This window comes from Nicotiana sylvestris, chromosome 6 (assembly GCF_000393655.2).
Source record: "Nicotiana sylvestris chromosome 6, ASM39365v2, whole genome shotgun sequence".
NCBI classification, from domain to species: domain Eukaryota; kingdom Viridiplantae; phylum Streptophyta; class Magnoliopsida; order Solanales; family Solanaceae; genus Nicotiana; species Nicotiana sylvestris.
This window is the reverse complement of record NC_091062.1, coordinates 87,785,800-87,802,179: the sequence shown is the minus strand read 5'-3', so window position 1 is coordinate 87,802,179 and position 16,380 is coordinate 87,785,800. Positions and strand designations below refer to the sequence as shown.

Sequence of the window (16,380 nt, the reverse complement as noted above, 5' to 3'; positions counted from 1 at the left end):
GTGCTTACAATTGGGTCTCCAATTTCTTTATGTTTTCCTCCATAGTTTTGGATCTAGTTTCTGTAACTGTCATAATTGTTGGGCCAGGAATGAGCTCTGATACAAAATGTAATGAACTAGAATTGAAAGAAGAGAATTAAGGCTAAATCTCAGTAGTTTTATTGATTTGTGCTATTACAATCTACTCTCACTCAATTACTACAAGGATTACAATGATTAGTAATAGAGCTTGAGCTGATTATCAATGGTGGAATCCTATAAGAAGAAGAGAAAGTGAAATGAGAAGAGGATCAGAAAGAGAAAGGGAACGAAGAAGAATCGAAGGGAAGGAGATGAGAAATACCATATTTCATAACTGCCAGTGCTCTCCTTCAGTTGTCTATTTAACGGCCCAGCTATGATTAACAACCCACTGTAACGGCCCAAACTACCCAACTCATCTGGGCCTTTTATTTGATAACAATACTTTTAATCTGAACCGTCTAAACTAATATGAGTAATTCCATCTCCTGCTGCAACGCCATCTCTTTACTAATACACTTTAAATTCTCAATTTAGCAATGTGGTTTCCCATTTCAGCTGAGTTTCGACATAACACCTTATTATATAGTTATAGCAATTAAAGAAAGCACGAAAGTGGATAAGGATAGCAATAGCCAAAAAGCCTAAAACCAAAATAGAGCTCTTAAATTTTTTTACTATAGGAACTCATCAAATGTCACCAAATTAAATATCAGCAAAGAAGGCTCAGCTTTTAGAAAATTTTCAAGTTTAGTGTCGCAAAAATTTGAATGGAAAAATAAACATGATCGAATTAGTAGTTGTGCCGAAATGCACTAGGCGTTGAAATTTTATAAATAAGTAGTCACATATTCAGATAAAAAGATAAAAATGAAAATAAATAGTTATCGTATATCAATATTTTTCCTTTAAGCTATTTATAAAATATTACTGCTTTTTACATTATAAGAAAGGAAAATCGCGGGCTGGGGGAAACATCTCCCAGTATTCAAAAATCTCACGCACACACAAATTTCCCTGTCAGACATCACAAAGTGGAGGGACACAAAAAAGGGTTTGAGAAGAGATGGAGAAAGGAGTAAGGCAAAGTATAGGATCAAAGATGGAGGAACTTAGATTAACATGTGAGAGGGATTTCCCCATTCAACAGCAGCGTATAAATGCAGGCGCCACCTCCTTTGAGGAATCCCTGCATTCAATCAACACCCAAACTCAACAAAACCTTCAATTACAAGGTTAACTTTTCGAAATGTTAAATTTCGATTTCTAGCGAGTCCATTTTTAAAAAGTTCAATTTTTCGGGCGCGCATTTTCAGTTAAATTAAAATATCTACAGCTTTGAACTTTCTCTCTGTTGGATTGCTAATTGGTATATTTTTGCTTTGATACTTTTGTCCCGGCAGCAAAAGTTGAGAAATTGAAACTGATCTTAGAGAGGCGGAGGATAATTTAGTAAAAGCACTTGCAGGTATATCAATCTCTCACACTTTATGTGTCATACTTCCATTATTAGAGCCCGTTTGGCCAAAATGCCAAAATTTGCTTATTTTAAAAAGGCAGAATAGCTTAAATAACATTTATATTTGTGCCATTTTGTCATGCCAGTCCCCAAACTTAACAATATATCGATTGAACACTTCCACTCTTTTAAACCGTGTATAATAAATACTTATAACGGGCTGCCACGTCAAAAAATTACAATGCCTAGATGCCATGTCACGTGGTAAATTAAAAATAATTAATCAACTATTCAGATGCTTTTTCGTTTCCTCTTATACTTACCCCATTGTCTTCTTATTTTATGTTTCTACTGTCATATGGGTTTTAGATCCGGAACTTTGGCCGGAATTTTCGCCCACAGTGACTCTTATATTGTATTGTACCTCGTCGATTGGGAGGTTGTCACTTCACGACAGGTGGTGGAAAGGCCAACATATCGGTGAGAGTTAAGGTTTTGGAACTGGAGGCGGCGGACGAGGCCTTGAGGTTTTTTAGGATTTGGAGGATGACGGAATCGGGTTTTAGCTTGGATTTGAAAGGGAGGGCGTTGGAATCAGAGTCGGAGTCGTGAGCTGCTCGCCGGCGTTCTTCTTGTCCGCCATTGATGACATAGATTACGGCGGCGTTAGTGGATAAGTGGAGTTAAGGACCAAGGAACTGTGTTCACAGAGCTTAATCGGAGGTAAATTGAAAAGTGGGGGCGTAAAATCGAAAAGAATAAGACCGGTGAAAAAGATTGGCCATTCAAACACCATGTGAATCAAGATATTCACTGGGTTGCTATGATATGCGCCATAAAATGCAAACTGCTTCTCTAAGTCAAATATTCCCATACTTTCCTTCACCCTATCCTCCTTCTGCCTTTGCTCCTATAAGGTAATCGGGTAATTATGAAGAAATTGGGCTTGAATGATTTGACCCTCTTTTGGGATTATAAAGAGGAAAGTTGATGGGAATAGGGATGGGGAAATTACTGTGGACGCTTTTAGAAGAATTAGGAATTGTTCTTACCTGGTGCAAACAATGATTTGCATTTGCATTTGCAGGCGGTATTTAAATCAAGAAAAACAAGAATCTTTTTGTTTTTTGTTCGGGGAAGAAGAAGAAGCGTATAAGAAAACAAAAAGGGGAGGGGTGGGGGAAAGAAGCTAACAGGAAAAAGAAAAATGGGGTGGGGTGCGGGGAATTTTGTTTTTTGCTTTTTTACATATTTTATTTTATTTTTCATTCTTATTTTAATTATTTCTTATTCAAAATGTCATATTCATGCTCGTTGTCCACTTGAACTACACTCGTATTGTCCGGCTCAACCATTTTGTTGCCATACGTGCTTGGTCAACGGTCAGAAGAGTTTAAAATATAGGTTTTGATCAAGTTTAAGTGTCTGGATGAAACTTTGTAGATTACGAGGATTGGGATGACTAACTGAAACAAGTACAAGTATCTAAGAGGCTATTCTGCCTTTTAAAAAGTACTTTTTTTGAGAAGTATTTTTTCCGAAAGTACTTTTGCAACAAAACAATTTGTGTTTGGCCAATTCATTTAAGAAGTACTTTTTGCAACATTTTGTAAACAAATTGTGTTTGACCAATCTTTCTAAAAAGTGCTTTTGAGTGCCAAATTACCAAAAAGAATAGTACCAAGGTCTTATGATTATTTTAAAGAGAAAAATGAACTTAAATATTTACCGTAATAGACTTTTATTATTTTGTATTTTATTTAATTAAAATACAAAACTTAAAGTAAACAAACATATTAAAGATTTAAATCAATTTTACATATATAGTTATACCAAAACATATAATATTATCTAGTATAATAACTTATTGTTGCACGATGATTTGAATAATCAAAATACATCATTCAGTATGAATTAGAATTCTATTCCACAATTTACTATATACTGATAATTCACTATGAAATAATAAGTAAAATCACTCATACATGATAATATTTTTCAACAATTTCATCTCTACTTCTATCAATCAACTCTTCCATATTAGTTGAAGACTTGCTTTGTATTTCGAAAGGAATATCATAAGGTCCATCTCCTTCTTCAATCTCTGTCGTAATGTCTTCATTAACATAATGGTTGAATTCCTTATCGGTAGAAGAGCGTCGCCGGATGAAATTATGTATAGCCACGGTAGTTGTAACTAGATGATTCTGAGTGTTAAACTTGAAAGATGGCATTGAGCGTAAAGTAGAAATAATTTTAAATATATAAAAAAAAATTATTTTCATAAAAATAATAGTTAGGTATGTTTAAATTCAAATTCAAAAAAAGTAGCTAATTATTAACAACACATAACGTATATTTTTTTTAAATTTAAATTAAAAATGAAACTAATTCTTACCTAACTAACTAATTTTGTCCTAAATTTCCAAGCGGCCTATTGTGAGGCTCCCACTTGGTTCAATGTGGATGCCTTTTTTTTTCTTTTAATAATATATAGATAGATTATGCGATGCAATTGTAGATTTATTACCTATTTGTAGGTAATTTTTACAAGTTAGATTTGATAATAGTTTTAAAGATTCGGGAACTAATATCCTATAATAGAAGAAATTATAAATGATTATTTGTAGGAAGAGAATTGATAATCCAAAGAAGAATGTAGATAATTTGCTTTAGTGTGAAAAAAGAAGATGATAATTTGAAAAGTTACAAGACATTACACAAAGAAAAAATCAAAAACAAGAAAAGTCAATAAAAATTTGGAAAGTTGCAATATGATTCATGTATATGATATCTTTAATTTTAAAAGAATGGTAAAAACTAGTACTTAATAAATATGAAAAAAAAAACTCAAATTAGTAAGGGATAATTTGAAAAATATAAATTTTGAGGTGAGGACGGTTTTGTCTTGAATAAATTAATTTTCTGCTTCTTCCCAAAAGCAGAAAAACTGCTTCTGCTGCTGGCTAAAAGTACTTCTCTGTCTTGGCCAATCAACTTAAATTTTTTAAAAAGTACTGTTTTGGGGGAAAAAAGTACTTTTGGCCCCCGAGAAGCTTGGCCAAACAGGCTCTTAGTCTGTTCCAAAAAGAATGTCATACTTACTTATCTAAAAATAATTTAATTTAAAATTTTTTATTTTACCCTTAATCAGATGATTTATAGTCTTAGTAACATGATTTATAGCCACACAAATGTCTATGACTTATTTTGCACCACAAGTTTCAAAAGTTTACTTTTTTTCTTGAACTCTACGCCGAATCAAACCCCACCACATAAATTGGGTCGGATGGAGTAGTACTAGTGCTTAATCTTTTCTTTTCATAAAGTACAGTAGTGTTTAATCTTTATTTGCATTGCTATTTTTCTGTGATCTGTCGAACAATTTATGAACAAAATGGGCGTGTCTAGGTTGAGGAGGGTTTTGTGTTTCATATTACTCACCCTGTTGACATTGCTGTCCTAGTTACTTGTCCAAATTTCGTTTATATATCCAAATGCTTAACACATCCGAGGATGGAAAATCACTGGAGTTAATCTTTTGTTGTCGCCTCTTCATAATAGTCATCGCAATGGAAAAAGGGTGATCATAGATTTTAAGAGTAGTGTTGACAGAGGTGAAAAGCATTGAATAACTGACTATGCTTTAACTGCAAAGTGCAACAGGTGCACGCTTTAGCGGAGGAAAGACACAAATAAAGAAAAAAAAAATAAAAAAATATAAACATAAAAGTTTATAAGATAACGGAATCTGAAAAAGCCTACATTAGGCAATACTTTGAAGTAAATTATCAGAATAATGATTGTAATCATCTTATATACTAAATTTATAGTTCATATTCTTAGATAATAACATACTCATTCATAATGTCTTCTTAACAATTGATGTGTCACTTTGCGGGTTATATTAATTATTTTGTATCGCCCTTTACAAGACCAAACTTGTGTGGGCAATAACGTGCACACCTAAGTGCCTTAATATACTCATTAAAATGCTGCCTAAGTGAGACAAAACGCTCAACTTGCATTACTCCTACTCCCGACTTCAAGAATAAAGTGCGCCTCATGTGAGGCTTAGCAACATTGCTTGAGAGTGCTTATGGAGTTTTGCGTTTAGGCATAGTTCTTTGGAAGTTCTAAAGAATTACTTTTTATGATTAAAAGAAACTAGTATTTTGAAGACACGAGAAGGAAATTTCAGGATATTTGTAGGAAAGAACAAGATCTAATGGATCATTTAGATTAAGAGAGGAAAACTTATCTACAAGAAGCTGATAGTTCTGAATGATATCATTCTCTTCTACGTAGCAATGCAACTTACTCCACATTCCAAATTTTTAGGTTAGATGAACTGTATACAATTTGAATTTAGATCATTTTAAGCTTGTGGATGTTGATTGTGGACTTCTCATTAGCACTTCTAATTAGGTTAGTGAACCAGCAATTGCAAATGACTTAAGTATGACAAACGTGCTAATACATTGTACCTTTAACACTCTGATTGTAGTAAGGGTGAGAAGCATTAAATGTTGAAAGTTGAAAGCTCAAAGTAACGACACCTTCAAGACTTAGAGCGTATAAGAGGGAAGGATTTTAACTTTTAAGAGTTTTACCGACTTCTGTTTGTATTTGATGGTAAACAAGAAGAATGTATGAAGATTCACATGGAAAGTACCTGTGACAGGGCAAATGCTTGGGATTCTTTTCTTTTGTCTATTATTACTCATTCATGATGTTACCAAATGCTCCAGTTCTTGCTCTCAAGTTGATTAACTCTTCATGGTGAATAATTTAAGAGGTGAATGAATTAAGGCACACATATAATGCATACCTTATAAAAAGAAAACACTTATATGTATCTTTAGCAGGAAAATCGGTTACTCATTATTCATCTTCTTAGTTTATTAAAATTTTGTATGCTCATGCTGTCTTCTTTTCATTCCTTTTTTGTTAATAAGTTTATCAAGTTATCTCATTTTCAGTAAAAACCCGAAAAGAGGCAATGAGAATAGCAATAGCAGACTCAATATCTGCTACAACAGCTAGAATGGAAAAACTTAGAGGGGCTTTGGAAGATAAAAAGGCCAGGAAACTTGAATATGCCGCCCTAATATCTCAACATTCTGATGGTAAAGTTTATCCTTGTAAGAGTTATTCTTCACTCATTCATTAAGAAACGGGAGTTGTTGTTTTTTGAGTTTTGTAATTTACACAAATAGGACATGGAAATGTTTCGAGAAGTATCCTTACTCAACTTTTCTTTTCTGGTACTAATAATATTAGGACAAGGTGACAATGTGAGTATTTTCTTTGCATATCAATACCTACTTCAAGGATGTTTCATTCTCATTTCTTGAAATTTTTTTTGTTGCACGGAGGTTAAATCGTTGGCCAGATCTTGGGGAGGTTAGAGAAAAAGAAATTTGCTCTTGTTTACCCAATAATTCTTGGCATAGATTTGTGTATAATTGTCTATTTTGCTGACAATAGTCACCACTGATAATCTATCATATCTCTGCCTAGTATGACCATAGTCGCCAAATTCTTTTATGTATGGGATACCAAACCTGCCATTTATACTTTACATCACTATCTGACTAATAATAGTGCAGTCTTCTTTTCAAATCATTCTGAATTCCCTTTCTCGAAAAAAGTTTCCCTCGCAAGAACTTTGGCCAAAATCACTTGTTATTTTCCTTTAACCAGAGAAATGAATCATACAGAACTTCTGTGTTGCACACTTGTGATGAAACACTTAATTTAAAAGAATAGTTTGTGGGAGCAGTAGAAAATCATTCCTAGGCGTGCTGCCCTTTTCTTTTCCCTCACCTTCATTCTAGCTTAGCATTAAATTCTAGAAGAGGGAATCTACTTGAGAAAGTAACTTATTTGCCAGTTAAATTACCTGAAACAGCACCCGGGGCAGTCTAGCGACCTATGAAGCTGGAAATGACCATGGGCGACTAGGATTCAAATCCCAGCAGAGGTTAAAGAAATACTAGGGGACTTCTTCCTATCTGTTTCAGATTTGATGGACAGAGTTACCTGGTAGTGCACACAGATTGGCTCGGACACCATTGTTATACAAAAAGAAAATACCTGAAACATTAGTACTTCACACATCATTGTTGCACACTTGATTAACATATAGGTTTAGTGCCTCTCTTTTTTCCTTTTACTGAAGGTAGCCTATCTTGGTCTGTTTACCTCACATTGAGGAAATTTTAATAGTTGTCCTTGTAAGTTAACTCGTGTTCTCTTCACCAACCCATTCATTATTTTACAGGTCTTTCTTAATTTGTTCTGTTAGGTCTAACTAGTTCAATTAAGTTGACTTAAGTCCTAGATACTTTCAGAATGTGCTGTATTACTTTTAAGTAGTACTTTAAGTAAAGAAAGATCTAGTTTTCTAGTATATTTGTTGTGCAGGTTGGTGCTCCTCCAACTTTATTTGCATAATATCACATGCTCTTTGTGACAAGCTAATGGTGGCTATCACAAAATCATGCCATCTCTCCTAATAAGAGCATTCTAAAGTATTTGAAATGTTATACCAACAAAAGTTAAAACAGACTCTTTTTTATATATTCGTCAAATGGCTGAGTTTATCGTTGCTTCTGAATCAAGTTCTAGTTAAGTGTAACGGAGCCTGATCTTCTCTCTGAGTGCTTTTGTGCCTAGTCAAATAAAGGTATATGATTTGGCCTGAAGAAAAGGTATATGTTTTGGTGGAAAGGAGTATGAAGAAATAATGATAGTTCTCTCTTGTTCCTTTGTGATATCTCAAGCTCTAAAATATGTCAGTCATGAAAATGTTCAATTTAGTTCTTTTCATATTGTCCTTCCACAATGCTCCTTTTATTTATTGCAGTTATTTCTGTGTTGATCATGTTGGTGCTGCTTTTATGTGCATAATTTCTTATCTATTTGTGCTGTTTCCATTAAGTGCTTGATATCCTTGTTTGGTAATTGAGCTGTGCATTTCTTTTCTGTTGGGGGAAAAGCTCTGGAAGCATTTCAAGAAAAGCTTAACCAGAATACTGAACATATAGAGGCAATAGAGGAGGCTACTCTGTGGTACAATAAGGTGCTTGATTTACGTATAGAATGTGGCCAAGGTACGCAGAATCTAATGCTAGGCGCTTTTTAGCATACTAGAAGATTAAATCTTTTTCTTGCTGAACATGTTAGAAAAGGAACAGCTCTCTATTCAGATTCTGAACTCTAATATAGATACAATTATCCTTATTCGAACATTGATGGCCTACATCTAGATACAATTTTCTTTAGACATTTATGTCCTACATTTTCTGCAGGAGTAAAATTCATCTTTACTAATGTAGATGCCAACAATCCAGATAAGGAGTACTCCTTTACTGTCCGTCATGAGGATGATGTATATACTTGTAAGTCTGGATTTTTAATCAACTTTAATTAATTGAAGGTAGCTCTGAATTATAACTCTTTCCTTTGCTTGGTTTAGTGATTGATTGCGATCCACAACTGCATGACGCAAAAGAGCTGTTGATTGAGTTAAATAAAAGTGATGGACTATTCAAGTTCGTCCGGACGATGAGACTGAAATTTCTAGAAGCTGAAGCACATGGTATGCCCTGTGTCTTGCCTGTTTCTTAATTCTTCTCCTGATTGCAAACTTTTTAAAAAAAAATAAATCATGCCTGTACGTCATTAAAGCCTAAGTGGTACCTGTAAGCCCCATAAAAATGGCATGTTCGTTACAGCCTGCAGAATCACAAGTATGATAGGAGTGTTTTCATGCAAATGCTGTTATTGTTTCAGAATTTGGATATATTCGCTAAGCTACTCTGGGGGGAATGTTTTTATTCTGTTCCTTCCAGGATTAACATCTCAAGATCAGGATGCTACTACAATCCCTATGCCTGCCCCGATTTCATTCATTTCAACTGATATTAGTGATGAAACTTCACCCCAGAAAGAGGAGCCTCAACCTGATGAATATAAGAGAAACTCCATGAAGCTTGCCCGCGGTAAACGGGATAGGTCATCCGTCCTCTCTCCTGTATCTGCATCATCTAATCACCGGTCCCCTCGTTTTAAGGTATCTATCTGTTAACTTTGAACATATTTTGACAATTCACTCAAATTAATTCCAGTGTTTGTTTATCCTGTGACTCTTTTTCCCTTGGGTAATGTTGAATCGATACCAAATAAGTCTGTTTTCTTGATTGTACTATTCTGTTCATAAATGCTGTGATGTGAAACCACCTGTGGCAAACTGATGTGAAAAAAGAGACCACCTATGGCTGGAAATGGTTATTTAGACCTCAAATTGGATTGGGACTTAACACACACATGCATGAGAAAAGTCAGGTAAACTTGCAAATGGTCATCTTGCCCACTGTTGTTATATAACAAGGATCAGTCCAGTTTAGCAATTTATCAATTTCTTATATGAAAATTTTATATTACAGAACATCAGGGAAAAAGAATAAAGATATGCATGTGCTTGAATGAAGCTAGTGCAGCAACATGATTTTGAAGTGTGGGATACTGTTGTCGCAGAAAAACATGAAATAAGAAATTTAGAGTTAAGAAGTGGAATCTGCATTAGAAACATCATTTATTATCAGTGTCATTTAGGCTTTTTCATTTTAACACTGTATAATATTAATGGTTCGTCAACTTGGAGCATATGAGGAATATGATTATCTTTAATCTGTAGGTTCAATACTTCAATCACACAGAATTCATATGTCCATTTCTGAGCTAAACACATTTAGTCCCTCCCTTGCACGCTAAATAAAGTTTTACAGGAAACAATTTACAAACATTTTCACTAATTTACACCATTAGATGAATAATCACAGAGAAGTGAATTAATTCGAAACAATTTTATTCATTATGCCTTCTCGTGAATGGTTTTTGACCGAAATATCTATTATGTAACATCATTGCTTAAATAATCATCTCATAACATCAACAAATTCAATTAGATTGAATTTGAAAAAGCACTTCATACAGAATGAGTACCTAACGAGCAAAATTTTCCTATTTGGAGGTCAAGAAATGATAACAATTAGCCTTTTGTTTCATCTAAGTTTGTTGAAGCACCTTCTTGAAGTTGATCAGCCATCATAAGCCTTAATTGGCCAGCACTGACCAGCAAATACTCCCTTTTCACTTTAAGTGTCTTACCAGCAAATACTCCCTTTTCACTTTAAGTGTCTTACTTTTCCTTTTTGGTCTTTTTAAAAAAGGATGCTACCTTTTTATATTTTGTAAGTTTATTTTTTAAATACGAAGTCTCAGGTTCAAATCACAGCGGAGGCAAAAAATACTAGGTGCTTTCTCCTCATTTGCCCAAGTCTTGTTTGCAGAATTACCCGGTAGCTATGTTGATGGGAGGTAGTAGCTACCTGGTGGAATAATCGAGGTGCGTACAAGCTGACCCAGAAACCACCGTCAAAAAAAAATTATTTAGTTGGTTTTTAACTCCAACGTTCTCATCTAACCCTTAATGTCACTCCTTATAGGATTGACATGGCATGTTTAAGACCACAACATTGTAATAGTATATTTAGTAAGTTATATACACCTTTAGTTTAACACCTTAAGATTTAGAAGTCTTCACTCTTCATTACATTCTTAAACTTTGTACCTAGTTGAACTAAGATACATAAAATGAAATGGGATTTTAAGTACCTAAAGAGTGGAAATTAACGAGCCAACAATAATGAAGGGGATGCTGGAGCCTCACAGCCTTCCTAGGGTTTGAATTAGCTGACTTTGTTTCCTAGGTCTAAAAGACTTCATTGATTTTGCTGAAGTATATTATCACAGCTTTCAAGTTATCCATCCGATTATCCTTTTATTTATTTTTGGCCTTTCTGTTGGTTGTTTCTGCAAGGCCTTATAGTGTACTCCCATATGTTTTAATCTTGTATCTATTGTAGAACAGAGACTGCTGAGTGTTGCAGTTGTTTTTTATCTGGTCCGTCTACTCTTTATCTCATTTCTATTTTGGGTATGAGTAATTGATCTGTATCCTATTGATGGAAAGTTGAATAGCAAGAGAGACGAGCATCACAGATTGAACACTCCCCCAACTAGTTTGGGATTGAGGCTTAGTTGATTGATTGCTAACAATGCAACAGTTGGTAGTAGGAATGCAACCAAACATTTCTTTCTGTAATATGCATTTCATTTAATGATAAAATCTATTACATTAATATTTAGTATTTTGGGATTAAGGTTATTTGCATTGCTGATTTGAAGGCAATCTCAAAAGAACGTAAACAAAATCAATAGTTTTTGTAATGCCTGAAAAAGTTGATGAATTTGATGTGCGTCCATTTTAGAGGTAGTATTGTACAATCTGAAAGTTATTAGTATGTGAAAGCATAGGTGGTAAAGGGGTATTAATGGTGTTTTTGAATGTAGCAAAATGGTAGATTGAATGTTCAAAGTGCAAAGAGAAAAGGTGAAGCATGCCATGGTCCATAATTGTCAGGGACCACCAAAAACGATGAAAAGAGAAGTCTTCATAATTCCAATGTAATTTTTACTCGTATCGTTTTATAGTCTGATTACCTTTTTATTTTTGGCCCTGATGGATATACAAGTGTATATCTGTTTATTTACAGGTCTCTCCCTCTCCCAAAAATTTAAGAAAAAAGGATTGTCATTCCAAATGTGGAAGCAATCTTCGTTGAATTAGTGCACGAGTGTGCTTCCAAAGTTTATGAGCTTCAATTTAGTCATTTGCTAAAGCTGAGCAGTGACATTCGTCGCAGTCTGCAAAGTATTTTCCACTTACTCCCCTTGTTTGTGGGTTCATTGCTACATAGCATGTACTTGCTGAACCCTGCCATTCCAATGGAAAACTGAACCCTCGTTAATAAATTCAGGTAATCAACCAACGGAACTACTAATACTAATTCGTCATATAAGCCAATTTAATGAACAATTAGTGGGTGGGAGTACCATCACACCTAATATTTCTATTTTTTGGTGATAATGAATGCACTTATCCAGTACCAAAAGCTACATTTACTCTTGATTATTATATCTTCCTGAAATGTTTGATACAAAAGTTATTTTCCCGTTCATTTTTAGAAAAAAATAAGGTAAAAGTATCCACAAAGAAGAATTGTATGAGATTTGAAAGGATATTCGACAAAGACGAGCAGAACCTGTGATGTTGACTTTAGAAGCTTTGCTGCCATAAAATAGAGAGAATCTGTTTAAATTTGATGAAGAAAGTCATCGGTACATTTAGTTGTCTCTGTTTGTTTCTGTCGCAAAATTTTAGAGAAAAGCAAAAGGAAACATGAAAAAGAAAAAAAAAAAAAAGCTCAAAACGACAAAAAAGGGAAATGCATGCCTGTGATAAAGCCCTTGTGATCCCTTGTTATTCCAGTTTTCACAATACTTGGATGGACAGCATTCATAGCTACATTTGCATTTCTTGCCTGTCCAGATTACAAAATTCACTTTCAATATCAAGCCCAAAATACAAAGCCGAAAGCACTCTAAAATATTTGAATGATAGAGTTACTAATATTTTTTTCTAGAAATTCAAAGGTGAAAAATTGCAGTTCTTACTAAATCATTCCATTTCTCTTAACCCCAAAGATTCACAGAATGGAATGAGTGGTAATGAAAACACCTTGGTGCAAAACCCCCTTTTTATATTTGGACAGGCAAAATGACTAGATAACTAGCGCTATAATTTGCCAATACGTTTGTGTACAGACGACTATTTTTCTGATACAAGAAACGAGACTTTTTGTGGCGACTAAAGTCACCAAAAAAAAAAAAAACATTCGTGGCGATCTGAATATGGTTGAGGATAGTGCCAAACGAGCTATAGTGTATGAAGAAATACATAGGTACATATTCACCTTTAGCTGTCTTGACAATTCCTTGGCATGTAAAATGTTAGGTTTGAGCATTTGACAGAAGTTGAAATGATCTCTTTTCACCCAGTTATGAACTACAGAAGTAACATTTACAATCCTTCCTTCAATGCCTGTTTGATCTGCTGTCTCTACCATCTTATTTAGTAGCATCTCTGTCAACAGAAAATGACCTGTCCAACACCATATCCTTTTTAAGTTCGATCCTCATTGAGATTAACTTCGATGCACTCACAGTGCATAGTTTTTTACTCTATCAGGTAAATTCGACCCGGTAACTGCTTAGTAAGTCGCAGTATATTGGAGTAGTAAATAACTTGCTAGCTACAACTAGTCAAAGTACATTGATATTAGTGTTGTTATTGCTAAAAGTGGACTGTAGAACAGGAATTACCTAAGTAATTTGTGGCAAAAGTGAGCTCAAATTTGTCTTCAGAAAACTCCATTTTCTGTGAAAATTTGCCTGCATTATTTCTGCATGATAAAATTTCAGACCAACCATCAGAGAGACAGCTAAAAGAATCAGTCACACAGAAGAAAATACAAAAGGAAAAAGTAGTACAAGTTGTTTAACCAAAAAATGGGATTCCGGTCAAAGCTTTAATTTAGAAGAACTCGGGTTACTCATAATCAAAAGAATATATGAAAGAAAGTACTTTGGCTAGCAATAATATAATCAGAAGAAAAACAAGTAAATCAATATATTCAGATAGTATTTCGTGTCCCTACAATTGATCAGTTATATCCCTTTTATAGCTATTTGGGAGATATGCGTTTTGTCTTTGTCATAATAAAGCTATTATGAGTAATTAAAGACATTGAATGCTACGTTACACAATCATTGTATTTAATACAGATTCTATAACATATTCAGTATTTAATGCTCATTAAATACTATATTTGTACTCTCATATATTGTCAGATTCATTCCCCTTGATTCCTGGACCTAAATGATTTAAATAGGTACGGGCGCCGAGTCCTTTGAATATCTGCCCGTGCCTCTTCCTTTGCCTTTGCTCGTATCTGTTGCAACTCGTGTCTCTTTGCCAGCTGTAACTCTTTGACTAGTTTACGTGTCTTGACACGTCATTTTTATTTTACTTTAACATGTAAACTCAATTTTTCCCAATACACAAAGTTAAAATAGAAATTGACATACATGAGAATGTGAAGAGGTAGTCCTAAAGACAAGAAGTGTGCCCAAAATCTTTGAATGGAAGAAAATGAACATAAGTCTATCTCCAATAAAATTATGTGAGCCCGAGGACTCTCTTTTTGTATGGCTTCTTTTACCATGGCTGCCTTCTTCAAGTCCCTTGCAGGAATAACTATTCTTACACCCCTTTTTGCCAGCACTCTTGCTGTTTCTGCTCCTATCCCAAATGTTGCACCTGTAATTTTTCATTCATCAAAATCCAAAAAGAAATTAATACTAACATTTTAAGTCCTGTGCACTGTTGGCGCAAAATATATTTACACAATTATGTCACTTATAAGGTAATTAATTAAAATTGATAACTAAGCCGTTGTCACAAGGTTAAAATTCACTGAAAGCCTAAAACTCTGTCTAAGCTTTACATGACAAAATGAGTCCATGGAGAGAACACTAAATAACTAATACAGGGTCATTAAAATTGTAATTTATGAAAATGAAGATAAAAGAATGTATGACCAGTGATAATAGGGGTTATGAAGACTAACCAGTGATAATTGCAGTGAGCTGAGAAGAAAGGGAAAAGGAGCAATTTTGAGTAACTTGCTCTGCAGTGGTTTTAGAGCCATAACCACTTGGCCCATCAATACCTACTAAATATTTAAAAGTAACCTTCATCAGAGCACAGCTTGGAATTTTAAATTGCAAAATTGCAGCTATGCTTGACAACCACGTATATATAAATGCCTTGTAAACCTTATGGATATCCATGCACCTATATATGCAAGAAAATATTACTCCTTCCGTTTCATATTAAATGAGGTAGTTTGACTCGGCACGAAGTTTAAGAAAAAAGAAGAAGACTTTAGGAACTTGTGGTTGTGGCATAATATTTGTAGCTTATATTGCAGATTATAAGGTTGTGGCATATTTTAATTGACCATAAGCTTCTGATTTGTCTTTTTGAGCTTTTATGCATAGCACACGCACGTAATTATGGGCAAGTTTTCTTTCTTGCTTCGAATAATTGCTGTCTGCCCTTATTTGTTTTGCCTTACTTTTTTTTTCTACCGTAATGCTTGTTCTGCTTTGGGGAAAGGTTAAAAATTTTTGTTGTTTCAGGGCACATACTTTAGCTGCTGTTTCCAACTATGTCTGTCTTTTTCTTCTTTGAACTCCGGGAAAAAAAAAAAAGATTATGGAATGTTAACCTGAGTGGTTTTGGTTTTAATGATTGACAAATGGACACATACATCAATCAGGTTCATGGACAGTGTACACAAGTCCCGATCAAATTCAAGCAAAAGGCATATACGTGCAAGGAATAAATACAAATGGTTATTTCTGATAATCCCTGAACGAAAAGATTGCATATTTGATAAGGAGTGGGACTCCTTACTTGAAGAGAGTTCTATCCTAGATAACAAAAGAGTTAGAAGTTGAAGTTAACTAGTACTCTTCCACCAAGGAAGAGTAAAATATTAAACCTCTAATTAATCCTTATTCTACTAACTCTATAAATATTATTTTTGTTCTCTTTTACAGGTGACACACATACTTTGAAGTTAAGCAACAAATGAGAGTAAAACAGCAAGGTAGTTTTTGAGCAATTAAAAGTACGAACTTGAAGCTATATGAACCAGATTGAATAACCAATTTGATATGTCTGTCTTTTATTCTAGTTCAATTTTAGTAGGAACTTTTTAGTTGTACCTTTCAGCTTTTCTTAGAAGTATTTGTATTAAGTACTTGAGTTGTACTGTTCAAGTTAGAGTTAACTTGAAGCAGTCGCGACAGCCTGTGGCGTATTACTACAAGGGTTAGAGTTTAATCCTTAGGTTTGCAAG

At 34.2% G+C, this 16,380-nt stretch overlaps 2 protein-coding genes across 12 annotated transcripts; one reads left to right on the top strand and one right to left on the bottom strand.

Annotated features, from left to right (window-relative positions):
* The first annotated feature begins 960 nt into the window (after positions 1 to 960).
* Positions 961 to 16,260, top strand: LOC104234086 (kinetochore protein SPC25 homolog). 10 transcript variants are annotated; one of them, XM_009787582.2, is made up of 9 exons: positions 961 to 1,256; positions 1,425 to 1,489; positions 6,463 to 6,624; positions 8,485 to 8,598; positions 8,797 to 8,886; positions 8,964 to 9,086; positions 9,340 to 9,560; positions 9,753 to 9,832; positions 9,934 to 10,144. In XM_009787582.2, exons 3-9 carry the CDS (start codon positions 6,483 to 6,485, stop codon positions 9,974 to 9,976), a joined length of 813 nt encoding a protein of 270 aa, XP_009785884.1. In that variant the 5' UTR covers positions 961 to 1,256; positions 1,425 to 1,489; positions 6,463 to 6,482; the 3' UTR covers positions 9,977 to 10,144. The 10 variants fall into 10 exon arrangements, 9 of the variants coding, with proteins under 9 accessions (XP_009785884.1, XP_070006432.1, XP_070006431.1 ...); XR_011400643.1 differs by lacking the exons at positions 961 to 1,256; positions 1,425 to 1,489; positions 9,753 to 9,832; positions 9,934 to 10,144 and adding exons at positions 1,811 to 2,203; positions 11,903 to 12,016; positions 12,106 to 12,447; XM_070150331.1 differs by lacking the exons at positions 961 to 1,256; positions 1,425 to 1,489 and adding an exon at positions 1,811 to 2,203.
* On the bottom strand, positions 11,984 to 15,358 carry LOC104234085 (short-chain dehydrogenase TIC 32 B, chloroplastic-like). Of its 2 annotated transcripts, XM_070150325.1 has the most exons (8): positions 15,082 to 15,358; positions 14,540 to 14,771; positions 13,775 to 13,854; positions 13,366 to 13,553; positions 12,846 to 12,933; positions 12,655 to 12,701; positions 12,454 to 12,534; positions 12,250 to 12,326 (listed from the first exon to the last, which is right to left on the bottom strand). In XM_070150325.1, exons 1-7 carry the CDS (start codon positions 15,302 to 15,304, stop codon positions 12,463 to 12,465), a joined length of 930 nt encoding a protein of 309 aa, XP_070006426.1. In that variant the 5' UTR covers positions 15,305 to 15,358; the 3' UTR covers positions 12,250 to 12,326; positions 12,454 to 12,462. The 2 variants fall into 2 exon arrangements, with proteins under 2 accessions (XP_070006425.1, XP_070006426.1); XM_070150324.1 differs by lacking the exon at positions 12,454 to 12,534 and having other exon boundaries at positions 11,984 to 12,326; positions 15,082 to 15,356.
* Positions 16,261 to 16,380: the final 120 nt, after the last annotated feature.

What these genes read in the sequence shown, in the direction of transcription:
- LOC104234086 (XM_070150326.1), top strand. An exon ending in TCTAGAAGCTGAAGCACATG is followed by an intron (nt 9,087 to 9,339) that starts GTATGCCCTGTG and finishes TGTTCCTTCCAG; the next exon opens with GATTAACATCTCAAGATCAG. An exon ending in ACATGCATGAGAAAAGTCAG is followed by an intron (nt 9,833 to 9,933) that starts GTAAACTTGCAA and finishes TTTATATTACAG; the next exon opens with AACATCAGGGAAAAAGAATA.
- LOC104234085 (XM_070150324.1), bottom strand. Translation starts at nt 15,304, where the DNA reads ATGGATATCCATAAGGTTTACAAGGCATTTATATATACGTGGTTGTCA. An exon ending in AATTGTCAAGACAGCTAAAG is followed by an intron (nt 12,934 to 13,365) that starts GTGAATATGTAC and finishes TAATCTGGACAG; the next exon opens with GCAAGAAATGCAAATGTAGC. An exon ending in TCACAAGGGCTTTATCACAG is followed by an intron (nt 12,702 to 12,845) that starts GCATGCATTTCC and finishes AAATTTAAACAG; the next exon opens with ATTCTCTCTATTTTATGGCA.